General features: G+C 43.0%; 1 protein-coding gene across 2 annotated transcripts in view; it reads left to right on the forward strand.

The window, feature by feature from the left end:
• Positions 1-17,380, forward strand: part of CFAP99 (cilia and flagella associated protein 99) — a 151,367-nt gene that overhangs the window by 41,963 nt on the left and 92,024 nt on the right. For both annotated transcript variants that reach the window (XM_019526492.1, XM_019526491.1), the window contains exons 3-4: positions 5,295-5,439; positions 13,760-13,854. In XM_019526492.1, the coding sequence (XP_019382037.1) occupies positions 5,295-5,439; positions 13,760-13,854 (240 nt within the window). The remainder of the gene's footprint in view (positions 1-5,294; positions 5,440-13,759; positions 13,855-17,380) is intronic.

Here is a 17,380-nt window from a genome sequence, read left to right on the forward strand (position 1 = left end):
GCTGCCCAGTAAAACTGCCAGGAAACATGAGCAGAGAAGTGACAGGAAAATGGCCCCAGTATGTCTTGAACAGGAGTGAGAAAATAGAACCTTATGCTGGTCAACCTTTAGGGAACATGAACTATTTCACAACTTCTAAGATACTTCACTGGAGTCCTCCCCCCTACCCCCAGGATTTGCAAATGTGTCAGCAGTGCCAACAGGCTACAGCAGGGTTGTCCAACTGGTGGCCTGTATCCCATATGTGGCCCATCAGGAGTTAATGGGCAACACCTAGGCTCCTATCTGACCACTGCTCCCACTGTTACTCTGACTGCAGCTGGGGTCTCTTGATTCCCACGCAGCTTGGTCCCCGTATTTCACTTCCAGGTCCTACCCTGGAGGAAAAGGCAACACAGTCTCCAGTGCCAGTGGAGCCCATGGCACAGTGCAGCAAGAGGGCTCAGGTAGGGATGCTGCCCACACAATACAATGGCTGTCAGTGGGGTGGGAAGAGGTTGCCCATGTACACAGTGCAGGGATGGAAGAGTGCCACATGCACAGTGCAGCAGTGTGTATGTAGGGAAGGGGCTGCACATTGCAGCAGGGGAGGGGGCTAAAGGGGTTGTGGCCTCCACTGCTGCAGTCCACATGGCATATAGCCCTCAGCTGCTTAGAAGTTGGCCAGCCCTGGGCTGCCGTATCAAAGATAATTTCTGGGTCTAAAGGAGGCAGCGCACATGTTTAGGGCTCGATTTTCTAGTCTGCTTAGTTTGCTTTGCCCTGGCTAAACGAGAGCAAAGTATAGAGCAAGGAGATCTGGTAGCACCTTGTGATTCCCTTGGAGAATGTTCAGCAGTATAAAGATGGTGGACATGGCCAGCCTTCTATCCATCCTCTGTGCTTTTTGTGCTATACCTTAATTGAAATTGTGGGTGGAAGTAGAAAGAGGGAAGTCATAGGGGGGAATAAAGTGCAAAAAAGGGAAGGGGACGTGACAGACCACAGAAGACATCCCCTGTGGTTTTAACTTACACCTGGGCTGAGTAGCAAAGAAACTTCCCTTTCTACTGTGCAGTGGAGTACTCAGCCACTGACCTTTGTCTAAGTTCAGAGGAGATATTTTCCCAGTGAGAACAGGGCAGCCATAGTCAAGCCAGAATGAAAAGGAATGGAGAAAAATGGAAGGTCCCCCAGTACAGCTAGAGTTGTGTCATCAGGATCTTCTCAGTAACCTTCACAAAAATGGAAGGTTAGAGACAGGGTGATAGCTGGCAAAACTGTCCTCAGTGAGAGGTGGTTTCTCAAGCACGGAATTAATATCAAGCCAAGAAAATACGTGTTGTCAGTGAACATCAAGATTTATTGTGCCTTGTGGTGAATAAATCTTGATATTTGTTTCAAGAGAAGGCAAACGCTACATATTCTTTACAGCCATTAATTATTATACAGGACCTCTCATCCCAAAGGAACCTCAAAGCATTTTACAAACATAACCAACCGCCAGTTAATTAGAGAAGATATGCCAGAGTCAATGTGATTCAAGAAATGGGAAGAGGGCCTAGTGCAATGATTCTCAACCAGGATTGTATACCACCCTTGGGTGCCTTGTGATCCTTTTATGGGTGCCATCACGCAGCTTCAGCACTGTTAGATGTGCAGATATGATTCATAAGATAAACCAAAAGATTTTGAATAGGAATTCATAGTATTGAAAGCATTCTGTTTTGCTGGCATCTTTTTGAGTTCTTTGCAATAAAATAATTGCTCCATTATTTATCTAGAGTCAAAAACTGAGTGAAAATTAAGAGCTAGCATTTTCTGAGAGTGCCTTGAGTTTAAAAAGTTTGAGAACCACTGGTCTGGTGGGACAAGGAATTAGCAGTAATTAGCAGGGTCTAATGGGACACAGGACAAGGAATTAGCATTATAAATTCTGTTCCCATCTCCATCATTGACTCAATGTGTCAGCCTGGGCAAATGTTTTATTCTCTCCATACCTCAGCTCTTGCATCTGTAAAATAATAGCACCTGACAGGAATCTCATTAGATTTACTTGCTAGGGTTTGTAAAGTGCTTGTAAAGTCTGTAGCAAGCTTTACAAACCTTACATAAGAGACACTACAACAGTGTAATTCCATATCATATTGTACACACTTTATACTGTGGCCATTTCTCCCACTTCTAACATGTGACTTTCTGAATAATTTGCATTTTACACCAAATGCACACAGAAGGAATACACAATAGACAGTAGAACAGATAGTCAAGTAGAGTATTTTATCTTACTGAAAAACACTTTGGTGATTTCTGTTAAACCATAAACGCCCCGGTTGAAATTTCTCTGCTACACTTTTGCTAACTGTAGCCAGAGATCTCTAATGATCATAAATATTTGGTGTTTTGGTTTCAGATCATGCTCAAAGAAGGTGCTGTGTGCTATAGCACTGTTGTGGGGCAGTGACTTAGCTCTTGGTTCATGGCATTTCCCTTACCCATTTGCTAGTTATCTCCCTTTCCTCTGAGATTTCTTTTCCAAGTACTGATCTTCCTCAGGTTTATAATGAGATTATATCCTGAGGTGACATGGCTGCAGACTGTTAAAACTGTTTTCAGTGTTTATATGCAGTTATGGGACACCTAGTACTTTAGGTAATTAAAAACAAGTGTAGTCAACAGTATTTTATGCCAAGGAGAAAGGACATTTTGGGGCATGTAGCCCACCTAGTCATAAGTAGAAAATAAAGTTTGAGGGCACAACTGTCCCTACATTACACTTTTTGTCAACACACTATTTAGCCTCAGGTCGTGTCAGGATTTTCTGCTTTTCTGCCATTGCTATGGTACAAATAAGTGCATTATTTCTGTTTCTCTCCCTGTCTCTGTTAAGTCGGCAACAAAAACAGCACAAGAACTGTAAGGCAGTGGTTACGCATTCAGCTCTTCCATCAGAAAAGCTGCTGAGCAGAGGACAGTGCACCAACATCCCCCAATGCTCACTTAGTACATGGAAGGCCTTTAAATGGCCACTGGATCACTATTTGGATACCTCCCTCTTACCATTAGTAGATCTCTTCCTGTTGCTGTCATTCTTCCCACAGCTGCTGCTTTCTGAAAAGTAAAATCAAGTAAAATTGGTTTGATATACCACCTTTTGCACTCTCAGCTTTTCAAAATGTTTTGTACACTAATACATTGAACTCAATGATTCTTGGCAAATGAAGAACCCATTATCATTTCTTTATGGAGGCTTAGTAGATCGTGGTCATTACTGGAGCCTTATTGACCTCTCTCATCTTTCTCTTCAGGTTTTTCATTTAATTTTTGCCTTGTGGGGAAGACATCTCCTCAAAAGCATTCTTTCCACGTAGGGATTCCACCTGCTGATTAAGGGCTTTAAAAATCTTCCAGCATGGAGATTAGATCACCAAGTTTCTTTTATTTTATGAAAAGTTATACAATTAATACATCAGTGTAGATCAGTCCCAGTGTGTACTCAGAGTATACTTTTTTAAACTCCTCTTAGCTCTGTGAAATCCACCAAGCTCAAGGGAACTAAGCTGAATCCTATTTTTATTTGTGCGCCACTAGCATAGCTGTTTGCTGAGATCTAACTACAGAACTAATCAGGCATACTGGTGCAATGTCAGTGAAGGTAATGAGGCTGAAGGGCTATGATTAAGATTATAATTTGGGCTGCAAAATATTTTTATTTCCTAAGGTTGATGCATAAGGTATGAAGAACCCAGGTCCCCATAATATGTGTATGGTTGAGGAAAGTGTGACATGGCTTCTTCCAAATCCTAATAATGTCTCTCCTGAACAGGATACAAGCAACTTTAGAGAAAAAGGAGAGATATTCTGTTATCAGAAGCAAGATGCTGAGTGAGGTAGACCTCTGATTTGATACAATATGGCAAGTCTATGAGCTTGTAACCCAGTACTGCCTAGAAGTGCAGTACTGAAAGATGGGCCATTTTATAGAAAAGCTCAAAGAGTTTGTTAATTGAGAAAGGGCAGACTGGCCAGAAGTCCAGGATTATCTACTGCTTTTTTGATAGGTACAATAAAATCTTTAACTTCAACAAACCCAGCTCTGAAAAAAGGCCAGAGTAACCTTGATTATATCATTCAGTGAAGTGCTGCCCCCCACAATAGCTCCATTAACCCCTAGCACTCTGTAGTGCCAAGGCTGGGCCTCAGCCAAAGTTCTAATTTAAGACTTGCACCATTATTTGCCACCAATACAGTCATATTGACAATTGAAAATTACCAGTTTTCTCCACAAGAAGTATTAGCACTGAGAGAGAGATACCATATATCAAATTCTGGACTATATCTTTTCAAAAATCCAATTAAATTTCTTGCTGGTTTCTTGGCTAACTTCCTTGAGTCAAGGCAGCATTATTTTTGCTGGCACTTCACCCTAATGCAGCTATTCTCCTGCAGTTTGTTTAAGAGCAAATTGTACCAGGTCTCAGACTTTATTGCAGTATTCTGAAAGTGGTTTTTATCTGCAGTAAAACTCATACAGAAAGGTGTTTACTCTGAGGGAGATTTACCCATATAATTTACCAGCCCAAATCCTTAATGCTGCTGAAATCTTGCACTGAGGTTATGGATGGGAAACCAGGTGGCATCCATGCTGTGGGCTTTTGAGCCTCACATACATTGACCAAGAGTTCTCCAAGCAGTTCCAGTGGAAGGCAGTTAATGAATGGAGGCCAATCAGGTACAAAACAGAACCTGCAATGCATAAGGATACCAGGACTCACACAAGGATGACCACTCTTTCCCATATACAGGCTGAAGTAACAGCCAGGGGTGAGTCCTTCCCATAACTTCTGTTCTGGTCCTGAGGTGGATTTCATGTCCCCAAACTACACTTCATCTACATATGGTCAGATTGCTTAATGTTATTGGGTAAAGTGATTAGCCCACTGGAAAAGCAAAATTTAATTGGAGGTTTCCCAGACCGTTGGCTTAGTCATTCATTAGCACTGAAGGGCTCTACATTTCCTCTGCATTAACTGTTGACTTTCACACATCAGTTGGGGCCATTTAACTAAATGCATATGTCAGCAGATTAGCTGAAAGTTAAAGATTTGGTGTTTTAATTCTGCCTAACAAAGGCCATTAATTTCTTGAGGCTGCATGCATTTAAGAGCTTGAAAGGTACATCTCTTCCAGCTCAGTCCCTGTGGTTCAATACCCATATTTTAGTTCAACACAGAATGATTGCCATTGCGTGCTGTAAACAAATGATATTTTGTTCCTGGAATTCATTCATCACTACTGATTTTGTATCTGTATAGGCCCTTAATGTGACAGACGGAAAATTTGTGTTGGAGACTCTAGCAGGATGCATAGAATATAAACCTTTACTGGACATAGTAGCCAATGCCTTTTTCGTTCAAGATGGGAGGCATTGCCGGTCTTCTGAGCGCAATCTGTATGTGGGTATGTATTCTTTTAAGTTAAATTATTCACTTTAACATAAAACATTAGAAAAGTCAAATAAATGTTATTCAGATGATTCAAGTGTTGCTATTCAATTACAATGTTATTGTGCCTAATGCTGTACAAAGTTCTGGTTCCTGCCCAGAGAGTTTTCAACCTACAGGCTAAATGTCATTGGTATTAAGGGAAGTTTTGCATGAATAAGGGCTGCAGAATTTGGCCAAAAGTTAGATTGACAGTACAGAATTGACAGTACACAAAGTAACATCAGTAACTAGAAAAAATAATCCCAAGGTTGTGAATGAATCACTTTAAAAGTGAATGTTTTTCTTCAAGGTCTTCTATTTATTCCCATGTGTGGAATCTAGTCCCCTTAGCATCAGTCTGCAAAACTGTATAACAAAGTTATATCTGCCAGTGATGCGGGATTACTTACTCTAGGATGACATCAACAGTGATATAAAGTAATGCACCTGAGTTCCACTGCTGGCACCACTACAAAGAGGTGAATTGTATTGTTTCTCACGGCAGTGAGCAGGTTAGCTTGTCTTATTGTTAGCTAGTTAGCCAGATTTAGATTAATCACCTAAGTGCCTCCTACTAGCCACTGCAGTTCTTAAAAATAAGGCGTCTGGCCTCAGGATAATGGTCCAAGTAGGCAGGGTTAGGTGTGTAGGACGTGCACACTTGGGCACCAATGAAAAGCAAATCAGGATTATGTACCAAAGCTCCCTGTACAGAAAATCAGGTGCTATGAAAGAGCACTTCAGAGAGCTTGGAGGTGCCCAGAGGTAACCAATAGGGAACACTAAGCAGGCAGGAGTGTTTAAACTCCTCATTCTGCCTCAGTGGTTATCCACTAAGTGACCTACTTGAACGCAGTAATTAGACCCATTATTGTCCACACTGAACTCTGGCTCATGGAGAAAAAAAAAATCTTTGTTGAATGCATTTGTACAGAGTGATAGCAGTTATCTTCTCCATGCCTAACCTCTTCAGAATCAGAAGGAAGATTGGACAAGATACTGATAGCATTAATGTGACACCAGCAGTATGGCCCCAAAGATCTTCTCCAAGTAACTATGGACCAGCTATTATGGGTCAATGAGCTTGCAAGCAGAAAACTATTATAGTAACACTTCTATATTGAAGTGCTACTGTTTAGAACTTGTTGATTTACATGTTGGATGAACAGTAAGAGATAAACCCCATCACAAGTAGGAGTCCCTGTTGTGATTTGAGAAACCCCAAAACAAAGCTTAGTGATGGCTTCTGTGAAGGTTTATTTAGCAGCTTGTGACAGGTGTGCCTCTTTGGGGTCTGTCCACTAGTGACCCTGCTCACCTGTTATGGGCCAGCCGCCTGCCTTCTTGCCTGCCATGCCTTGTTGTTAACTGCTTAATTAGAAGATGTTAATTAAGCAGAAGGCTGCCCATTTTACTGCCCCAATGCAAGGGGGTGCTATCCACAGCTCCTTTCCTCCCCTTACACCACAGCCCAAGCCTCACAGATGGTACTCACATCAGTTAGTCTAGGCCTTACTATATTCTGGCCCCCTTGGCTCTGGGGCTTCTCTCACTGCCCCCTTGGCTCTGGGGCTTCTCTCACTCAGGTGGCTGTAGCCATGCCTAGCCCTAACTCTCCTCCTCAGGGTCTTGAACCCCCACCTATCTCAGGCAGCCTCAGCCTTACCTGGCCTCCAACTGTGCACCCCAAAGTGCTGCACCCTTGCAGATGCTAGAGTCCCCTGTGAGGCCTCCTCCAACCCCTAATAGCCTCACCCAAACCACCAGTTGTAAACAACAGAAAACTCAAGCCCCTAGGCTATAACATAAATCTCCACCAATCAGCTACAACATCATTCAAGCCCTCACCAGTACCACATTGTTCAGCCATTCAGGACCCTTCCTTTTCCTCACTCAAACAGAGCTCCTTCCCCTCTAACTGCCAACAGGGAACTGCCTGCCTGCCCTCAGCCTGGGATTATATGGGAGCCAAGCCCTGCCCCTTCTGGTCAGCTGACTCCCACCGGTTACCCTGGCAACCCGCAGCTGGATTCCTTACTTATTGCTCCACAAGCAGCAGGCACCTCAGTGCCCTGCTACACAGCTATTTCTGCCTATCACAGGTTTGGTAGAGACAAGCCTGTATTCTCTCATTCTCAATTTTAATTGCTTTCCCACCTTCTTCATCCTTGGACTTGAGTCTCGTGCTAACAATGCTCTCCAAGCCCTATCTTAAGCTTCCTTAGAACAACTATTTCTCAAAAAGACATTTCAGTAATTATTTTCTCTATTAAGAGGGTTAGCAAATTCAGTGTCATTATGGCTTCTCTGCCCTACACCAGAATATATAACAGCCTTTAGAAACTTTACCATAGCTTTATGCATGCCTAAGGTGGTCTCAGTTTTTCACCCAGCCCAGTACATTTCCCGCTCTGTACCTATCTTTATTCTCTTCTCCAGTTCCTCGTTTTTGTCTTTGGACTCCATGCCCTTCCAGGAAAGTTCATCTTATACCTTTAGGTATATAAAGATCCCTGTGTTGTTACCCTATTTACTCAAATCCAAGACTAGGTTCCTCTTCCACCCCCACCCATTCAACATGAGGAGGGAGGGGGGAAAGCATGCATACTGCATGCAAAAAAAAGCTTTGTTTTGGGTCTGAGTATTGGATCAGGGCAGGTGGCTGCTGTAGCTCCAACTCTAGGCCTGATCTGAGGCTGGAGCTAGACCTAGAGCTACCAGCTGTTTTGGGCTGGGGCCAGGGCCATAGTTGCAGCCAACACTGCTGCTGGGCCAGAGCTGGGGTGGCCTGGAGCTACCACTGCTGCCTGGCTAGAGCCAGAACTGGAGCCACTGTGTGCTCTGTGCCCTAGGCCAGAAACTGGAGCCATATCCACCACGTAAGAGACAGACAGCAAGGAGGGAGGCAGCAGAAGGGGCAAGTAGCCAGGGAGCACACATCAAAGGGGTCAAATGGTGGGGGTGGAGGAAGGAGCAGGAGCCAGGCTGCCTGCCCCTCCCCCCCACTTGCCTTGCCACCACTTTCTCCCCCAGCCCTGCTTTCCCCACTCCTTGCCCCCCTGCTGCTGCTTTCCCCTTTATAATATTCCATGTGTATAATCTGAATCTTCTTGAATTTGGGTAAATATGGTACGTAGAAGGATTAATCCTTTCACAAAATGGGGATTTGTTACCTGTAAAGAAAGATGGAAGTTCAAGTCTTTAGTTAAGCAACCTTTCCTATTGGATTTAGAGAGAGAGTTGGTATTGTTACTCCTGAGCCAGAAAGCCAGTACCTCTTGTTTTAAAGATGCACACTGTCACCGCCACAGTTGTCCCTGGGACTTGTAAAGTAGTAAAGTGGAATTCTGTTCATTTTTCACAACATACATAGTATTGGATTAATTGGACTTGGTATGGCACTCCACTTAGTAAAATGAGGAATATGTCATCCACCTGTCCCCAGTCTAACAGGAACATTTCTTGTTAATCTGCCACAGAGTGGAAATATCCAAAGGCTTTCAAGGAAGAAAGGAAAGATACTTACTGTTGTTCTTTGAGAGTTGCCTTTGACCATTAACTCTGTATACCTAATATCTTTATGCTACAGGACTCTTCAGGCCAGGGAGAAAAAACTGAGGCCATTGGAAATACACACCCTTATACTCATGCTATCTGATAGCAGGCTCAGACCTCTCTGAACCAGCTAGTTTTATAAAGATTAACACAGCTAACTACCTTTCTCTACCCTTATTTAGACAAAGTGATGACAATTCTAGCATGAGAGCTTTCCTGCACTCTCCAGCAGTTTTGTTATATAGTTCCACAGCCCATTGGTAGAGGCACTAATCCCATAAGGAACTCCCAGAGAACAATAGTTAGTCAAAAGTAATCCTACTTTGTACATTGAGATCAGTGGGAATTCTGCACGCAGAGAGCTTGCGGTTCAGCCTTTAAGGACCCTTTATTTACTTCTGATATTGTGCTATATATTCCTGGTAGCATTGCACAAAAAGACTTAGAAACATTCAGAGTGGAAAAGTCGGTAATAGCATTGCTGATAATTCAGTGATGATATATATTTTGCATATATGCAGTATCTTATATCCTGAAATACTTGATGAATACTTACTAATCTTCACAACAGCCCTTTCAGATAGCCATTGGCCTATGTTCTCCTCTGATATAACTCAAGGGAAGTTAATTGAGTTGTACCATAGAAAAGAATCTGTTGTTTGTTTGGGGGGGGGGGGGTTTGCAACTGTATTTCTCATTAAACTGAAACAACAAAAGGCTACATAACTTGTCAGAGTTCACAGAGATCTGGGACAGAAGTTCCATAAAGCAGTTTGACCTAAATCAGTTAAGTCTGATACTACATCCAACCAGGTTTATCTTAAACCAGTTTTGACTATTTTGAAAGTAAATAATGTACACTGAACTTCTGTTCTGTTACACAGAACTGGTTTAAACCAGTTTCAGATCACTTGAACTGGTTATTGTGTAACCTTTGTCCCTAGCCAGAGGGAGTCAGTATAGCAGCTAGAACAAAATTTAGAGTTCTAATCTGGCATTTCCTTTAAAGACAATGAAAGCAAAGTACTAGAGGCAGGAGGAAAAATGGCCACAACTTGTTGGAGTGTATTATCCAGCAGTGCATGTTGTAGAACTGTTGCTTTCATTTGGATTTCACGATTTCAGTTGGTTTATTTATTGTATGTGAGCTATAATAATTTATTACACCATTTTATATGAGCAACATATGGAACACTGTAGTGGGGGAAGGAGAAGGCATTGTTTTCTAAATCAAGCACTGAGTTATAACTTATTTTGTGATTATTTATTTCCTTGCTCAGTTGACAACTATACCCATTTTGCACCAGGTATATTGCCCTAAAGCTTTATTAAAACATGGCCATATTAGATGGAATTCCCAAAATGCTTGCGTGACTTGGGAGCACACATCTCCATCACTGTAAATAGAACATGTGTGTTTAAGTTGCTTAGACACTTTTGGAAATTCCACTGATTTAGCCTGCAGTGGTCTAACTTTGAATATGCGCATTGATCTGATTTAAACACCTTTAAATTGGATGCATTACACATGCATTAGTGTGCCTTTTCTAATGCACATTAAATTTAGTACCTCCAATGTGAGGTACTAAATGAATGTGCATTAGGCTGCACCAATGTGCAGTAGTTCATTTGCACACTTTTTTAGTGACACAATGCACAGTAGACTATTTTACTGCACATTAGCATAACATCATGGCTTTTTACATGATACTTTTAATGCACAGTAAAATAGTCCTGTGGCATTTAAACACACAATGGGTGCATCTGTGTGTGCTTTAATGCAATGATAAGTTCTGACAAGATGAGGGTAACACAGATTAACTCCTAACATACTGCTGAGTGCAACAAAGGAAATCAACTAGATTGCTACACTAAATGTAAACTTAAACTTCCATGATTCAAATTAATTGTTCATCCAGGCTTGCTTTAAAGAATACCTCATTGCCTGCATGTCTCCATCATAAACAAAAGGCCTGTGTTTTTCTGTGTCTAGAGCACATAAATTATTCCTTTCAGCTGAGTGTTTTTATAATTGGATTGGTAGGACTCGTCCTCTCAAATGCCTCCATTAATCATAGGAAGAGGGGAGGCCCTTGAGGATTTTTCTTTATCAACAAGTTGAGAGCATAAAGGTCATTTGCTTAGATTTTCTAAGCTGCTTTTGACTCCCCTTGCCAAGCTTCATTGACACTTACATTATCAAAGCTGCTTATACTGGCTGTTGCTATGTGTGAGCAGATTTGAATTTTATAAAGCTTGTATGAGATGCATGTATATTCTGCTAAGACTACTTAAATGTGTTGCCATGCAGATACACAGGATTGAAGACTTCACAACCACACATTGAAATGGCTACAGCATATTGGTCAGGATTTCCTATTAGTTACTATGCTGTGGTGGCTCAAATACTGCAGTCGAGACGTTTGATCAAACTGAGCTATGATTAACAGAAGATGAATATAATTCTTAGTTGCCCACATGTTCTAGGAGCACCTTGGTTTTAAAGGACCACAGAAAAAACACTGACATTTCTACCAGCTTCCATTTTACCAGGAATTTAACAGTTCCAAAAACTGGTATTGATCCAAAGCAGAATAAAAGCCAAGACATTCAGAATTTCCTGAAAAATCGTAAATGGAAGGGTGGTGTTCGAGCCAATCAAAACATTTCCTTTCACTTTTAACTTTTAACTTTTTCATTTCAAATTGTCACACAATGATTTTTGTAACAGAAGATCCTTTAGAAACAAAAGTCAAATATTTTGTTCTGAAAGTGTCAAAACAGGATGTCTGGACTTTATCAAAGTGCTTAAATAATTTATTTTCCAAATGAAATTGTTGTCAAAATCAGTCTGTTCCCAGAGAGAGTCTGGGTTTTGAAGAAATGGCAATTTCCAGTGAAAACATGTTCTGTCAGAAAACTTTCAACCATCCAGGACCCCCCTGACTCCTTTGCTCCCAGCACCTTGCCATATTCTACAAGGCATAGAATATACACAGAAGCACAGCTTCAGCCCTGCAGACCTTCTGAAGTTTGCAAAAATGGGTTTTGCAAGTAGGCAACCACTTAGCTGAAAATGTTGCGAAGGAGCCCATGGCCTTTAGGTAACTGGGACTGATCTGGATTTTTAAATTTGTGTTCCTCAAACACTGTAAATGTTATGGAGCAGTACTGATTCACAGCAGCTGTGGATCTGACTCTAAATAGGAAATACTTATCAAATCTGAGACTCCATGGTGATAACAACAAAACCAGGAATAACTTAATAAATCCCTGCTTTTTAAGAGCAACCACTATATTGCCCAGTTATGCAGGCAGTGTTGGAAAAACTAGTTTAAAAGTGTTAACAGCAAGTCACATGATTTGGTTTCAATCAAAGTTGTGATCAGCAGAGATCTGGGTTTCCCACAGAAAAATGGAGAAAGACTTGGATTTCCCCCTTTACCAGAGTAAAACATGGATTTCTCATTTCAGCAAGAAATCCACAGATTTTGCAAAGAGCTCTGCAGGCTGGCAGAGTTCCAGCTTGTAGGGAGCTGGGAGGGAACAGGAGGAGGGCTTAGACAGGGAGCACCGGTATGTATATGCACATGACCACCTGGAGAGCAGCTCCAGCAGGCAAGTGGGGAGGGGGAGATAGAAGCCCCCATAGGGAGGGAGTTGGGAAGGGCTGGAGCTGGGGCTGCTGCCCAGCCAGGGGGTGCATGGAGCTTGGGGCCTGAGGCCACAATGCACAGCAGTAGCACCCTGGCGGGGAGTGGGACAGGGCTGTGGGCAGCTTATCCAGGGGCAGGGGGTCTGGCTCCCTGCCACTACACACACTCTTAGGGGCCGGGGGGTCCCATGCCCCCCAGATCTGTGTGCAGGGTGGGTGCAGCCTGCCCAGTGTGGGCTTGGGCTTCTGCCCTGCTGCCCCCCTGGGGCCTCCACAGCCTGGAGGGTGTGACCTGGCGCTGCAGGGCAGAGCAGGGCAGAGCAGGGATCTCTTTGTCACTGCAAACTCCACACTGTCCTGACAACATGTCCCCTGCCCTTGCAGCAGCAGTGGGGGCAGTGGCACAGGCATGGGGTTGTGCCCCTCACTGCTGCCATGTACAAAGGTGATACATTGCCACAGCAGTGCAGAGCTTACAGTGGCAAGCAGCTTTCCTGTGTGGCCCCGCTGGTCCCTGCAGTGCTAGGTTGCACCCACTGGGCTGCAGAGGCCTTGGGGAAGGGCAGCAGAGCAGGAGCCTGAGCCCACAGCAGGCAACCCACCCCACCCTCACCCCGCACACAGATCTGGGGGGCATGGGTCCCCCTTGCCTCCCTGGGAGTGTGCCTTCCCCACCCCCACTTGAGCCTACAGCAGGAAAGGGAGCCAGGCTTTGCTTGCCTTCTGTTGGGGCCAGAGGGCTGTGGACCCAGGTTCCTGGCTCCGCAGCCGTGGCAGCTGGGGACCCCCTCTGGCAGGGCTGGGGGGCAGGAGGCTGTGGGTGTGGGGGGAGTGAGAGGCACCAGGAGGGAGTTGGGGGGGGAGTGAGGGGCATGAGCAGGGGGCATGAGCAGGGCCTGGTGGGGATTGAGGGACCTTTCATTTTAATCATGGATATTTGGGTTTTTATCAGAGAATTTGTGATTATTTTTTAATCAGAGAAAACCAGGATCCCTGGTGATCAGAATCCCAAAGGGTAATATATATAAATACATTCTGCTGCATGTTGCCTATTGTATTTTAAATATATGTGGGTTTTTTGTAGTTGTTTGTTATCTGGCCACTTTTCAACTGGAGGAGCTTGGTCTTCAGCAGTTCAGCAGAATTGTCAAATCTCTGGATGCTGCAAAAATGCATAAGGTAATAAAAGTAAGCTCGTGTTAGCACAACTTTAAAAGGTAACCTGGCACCATGTTTCCATAGTAATTGATTAATTATTTTTGAGTTGGTTGTATTTTGCTTTGATTATAAAAGTGTTAGTATTGCTTTTCCTTCTCTGAATTTTTCTGCTTCCAAGTTAATTTAAATTGAGAAACTAAAATGTTGTCTTTTGTTTAAGTTATGGGAAATCAATATTTTGCTCTCATAAAACTGCTGCGTTTCTGCAGTCATGCTCAGGTTATCCCATATGCAGCCAAAGATCACGTGCAACTGTGTTTACACCCTCTGAGAAAAATAAGTGGATTGCTTTGTGTAATTTGCACTGTCCTAGGTCCTGTGTGGCTTACAGGCTGCCTCAGGGATCTGCTCCTGGTTTCTGAAGTCTTGGCTATGTGGCCTTTCAGTTCCTGTATAAAGGTGAATTCAGGGAACAGGCAAACTTTAGATAACTGAAATATCAGATAACCAAGACTTACCTACACAGCATTTATGTTTATTGTCCAGCATGTTCATTTGAACCCTGATGCCCTCCCCATGAGTGTTGTTGCTACATGGATGGGGGTCGGGGTGGGGGGGTAAGGTTATTTCTAAAGGCACTTAGACTGCTTTGTTTTGATGTGCCTGCTTTGAAGCAGTTCCACTAATTCAGTTCATGGACAATAATAGTATATTTCACTAATTATTAGAAAAATACAAGAGAAGTGGCTAAGAGGATTATCATAATCTGATAGGAAAACAACAGCTCATTGCAGAAAAGACTCTCCCTGATCCCTGTCTATAACAGTTTCCTGGAAGAAACAAGTGGTTTGAACACTAGTTGAGTTCACAAAGATAGCAAAGATATTTCGTTTTGCAAAGCATCTTCTTTCTAATCATTATTAATTACCTCTCCATGATTCTACCTTCTTTACCTTAGATGGTTTGAGTGCCAGTGTCCTCAGTACTCTTTTACTCCACGCACAGTTTTTCTGACCTTGAACATAATACATTTGTTCCATAAAGGAATGTGTAGCATTGGGTGACCTTCTGCACCTGCTCTTCTGTTTCTTTTGGTATGCAGTTCTTCCTATCTACGTGTCTTTTTCGGCCCTTGTCATGTTAGAATCTTGGTTTTCACCTTTTGCATGAAATGAGACTCTTTGTTTCCAGGTTGATGCTAGATTCTGTGAATGCACCTGCAGCAGTGGATTTAGAAGCAGCAGTTTGTCCCCCAGCAACAGGGACTAAAACAGCAGAAGGCAGATTTGCAGCTGTAGCAACAGCAGGAGGTTGACAGACAAAATTCTGAGACGCTCTTTCAGGATGCTGACATGTAGACAACATACCAGAACTATCCTTTTTTTTTTTTTAGCTGAGATGCAAAACAATAATTTGTGTATATTACCAAAATAGAGTTTACCTTTGTCTAATGCAGATAAAGATATTTTTCTGCAAACCATGGGTCCATTTGTGTTAATCATGTAAGATAGGGCTCCATATCTGTAAAAACTTGACAAAAGACAGGGCTTCCCTTAAGGCTCATACAGGGCTGGATGTTTTGATTAAGACAAAAAGATTGGAGAGACTAGACACATCAGTCCAAATACAAAATTGCCAGATCTATAAATGTATTATTAAGAGAAGTTTCAAGAGTTCTTTATGGTCATGTATGTGTAAGTTCAAGTGTTCAATAAGAACACAAGTCCTGCTTGTGTTCTTATTATCTGAATTATTCTCATCCTTTTGTGAGCAAATATAGGGTGTGTACATTACAGAAAAGAACAAAAGACCACGAATACAAACCAAAGGAATTATTTTTATAACTGTTTTGTTTGTATAGCATCTTCCCATTTTGCTGATTCAGCCTTGTCTACCAATAACTGCTCTAAATGAAAGTACCCCATGACTAATATTATAGACTGCACATGAAGTGGTACCAATAGTCAAGGTTGGCTAGTACTTCACATTTTTAGACTCGGTAGAAAAATTCAGTGATCTTGCTCAACTTCAGCTGATTGGGCTGAATTTTTTGAGCCCAGATGTCTATTTCAGGTTGGATATTTTTGGAATGTTTCAGCAGAAGTGTATCAGCTGCTTGAGAGATCTGATTACATAGTTTTTTCCCACCCATTAAAAAAATTACAGCTGCTTCAAGAGGAACTCCATCTTAGAGTTTCTCTTTGGCTTAGAGCAAAGGCTTAATATTTGACCAGGAATTCATCCTCATGTCAGGGAGAGGCATTGAATTGCTCCTCAGGGGGAAAAAAATCATTTGACAACATTTTAAGTTTTATGAAGAATCTCAGCACATACTTGGTAGAGACTCACTAGAGTTCAGCAGGTAAATTCTCCAAAGATTCTGTTTGTCCTGGACATGATCCATCCCTTCTTATGACCAGCTTGCATCACGGCCACTGAACAACTAACAATTTCATAGACATTAGAGGCTGGAAGGGACCTTGTGAGATCATCGGGTGCAGCCCCACCGCCAGAGGTGGGAAGTCAGCTGGGATCAAATGATCCCAGCAAGAAATATATCCACTTGTTTTTTGAAAGAGTCCAGAGTAGGTGCTTGCACCACCTTTGGGGGAAGTTTGTTCCAGACCCTGGACACGCACACCATAAAAAACTTTTTTCTTATATCTAGTCTAAATTGGCCTTCCTGGAGTTTATGGTCATTAGACCTTGTTATCCCTTGTGGAGCTCTGAGCAGGTGTTCTCCCAGGTCCTGATGTACCCCTCTTATATAATTGTAGGTTGCCACCAAGTCCCCCCTGAGCCTTCTCTTCTCCAGACTGAGGAGTCCCAAGTCCCTCAGCCTCTCCTCATATGGCCTTCCCTCCAGGCCTTGGATCACATGGCCATCAGACCATATGATGATCAATCCTGGAGCTGAACAGATTCCTGGTTGGAGGTAGAACTAAAAGGCAGTGTAGATTTTGGAGAAGGTGAAATTAAATGACAAACTGAGGGCAGGAAAGTGGGGCAAGGAGCCAGGAAAGAGAATGAGATTGAAAGAGGAGTCTAGGGAAGGGAGGAAGGTTATGACATAGGACGTTCCAATCAGGAGACCAAAATTGGCTATAATGGAAACTGGGATGAAGATCATAGAATCATAGAAGTCAGGTCGGAAGAGACCTTGTAGATCTTCAAGTCCGACTCCCTGCCTGGGCAGGAGAAAAAACTGGGCTTAAATGATCGCAGCCAGGTAGGCATCAAGACTCTTCTTAAAGACCCCCAGGGTAGGAGCCAGCACCACTTCCCTTGGAAGTTGGTTCCAGATCCTAGCCACCTTGACAGTGAAGTAGTTCTTACGGATGTCTAATCTAAACCTACTCTCCAACAACTTGTAGCCGTTATTCCTTGTTATGCCAGGGAGCGCTAGGGGAAACAAGGTCTCTCCCAAACCCTTCTGGTCCCCCCAAGTGAGTTTATAGATGGTCACCAGGTTCCCCCTCAGCCTTCGCTTGTGAAGGCTGAACAGGTTCAGGTCCTGCAGTCTCTCATTGTAGGGTCTGCCCTGTTG

The sequence above is a fragment of the Gavialis gangeticus genome, unplaced genomic scaffold (genome assembly GCF_001723915.1).
Source record: "Gavialis gangeticus isolate Ggan-Ray unplaced genomic scaffold, GavGan_comp1, whole genome shotgun sequence".
Lineage (NCBI taxonomy): Eukaryota > Metazoa > Chordata > Crocodylia > Gavialidae > Gavialis > Gavialis gangeticus.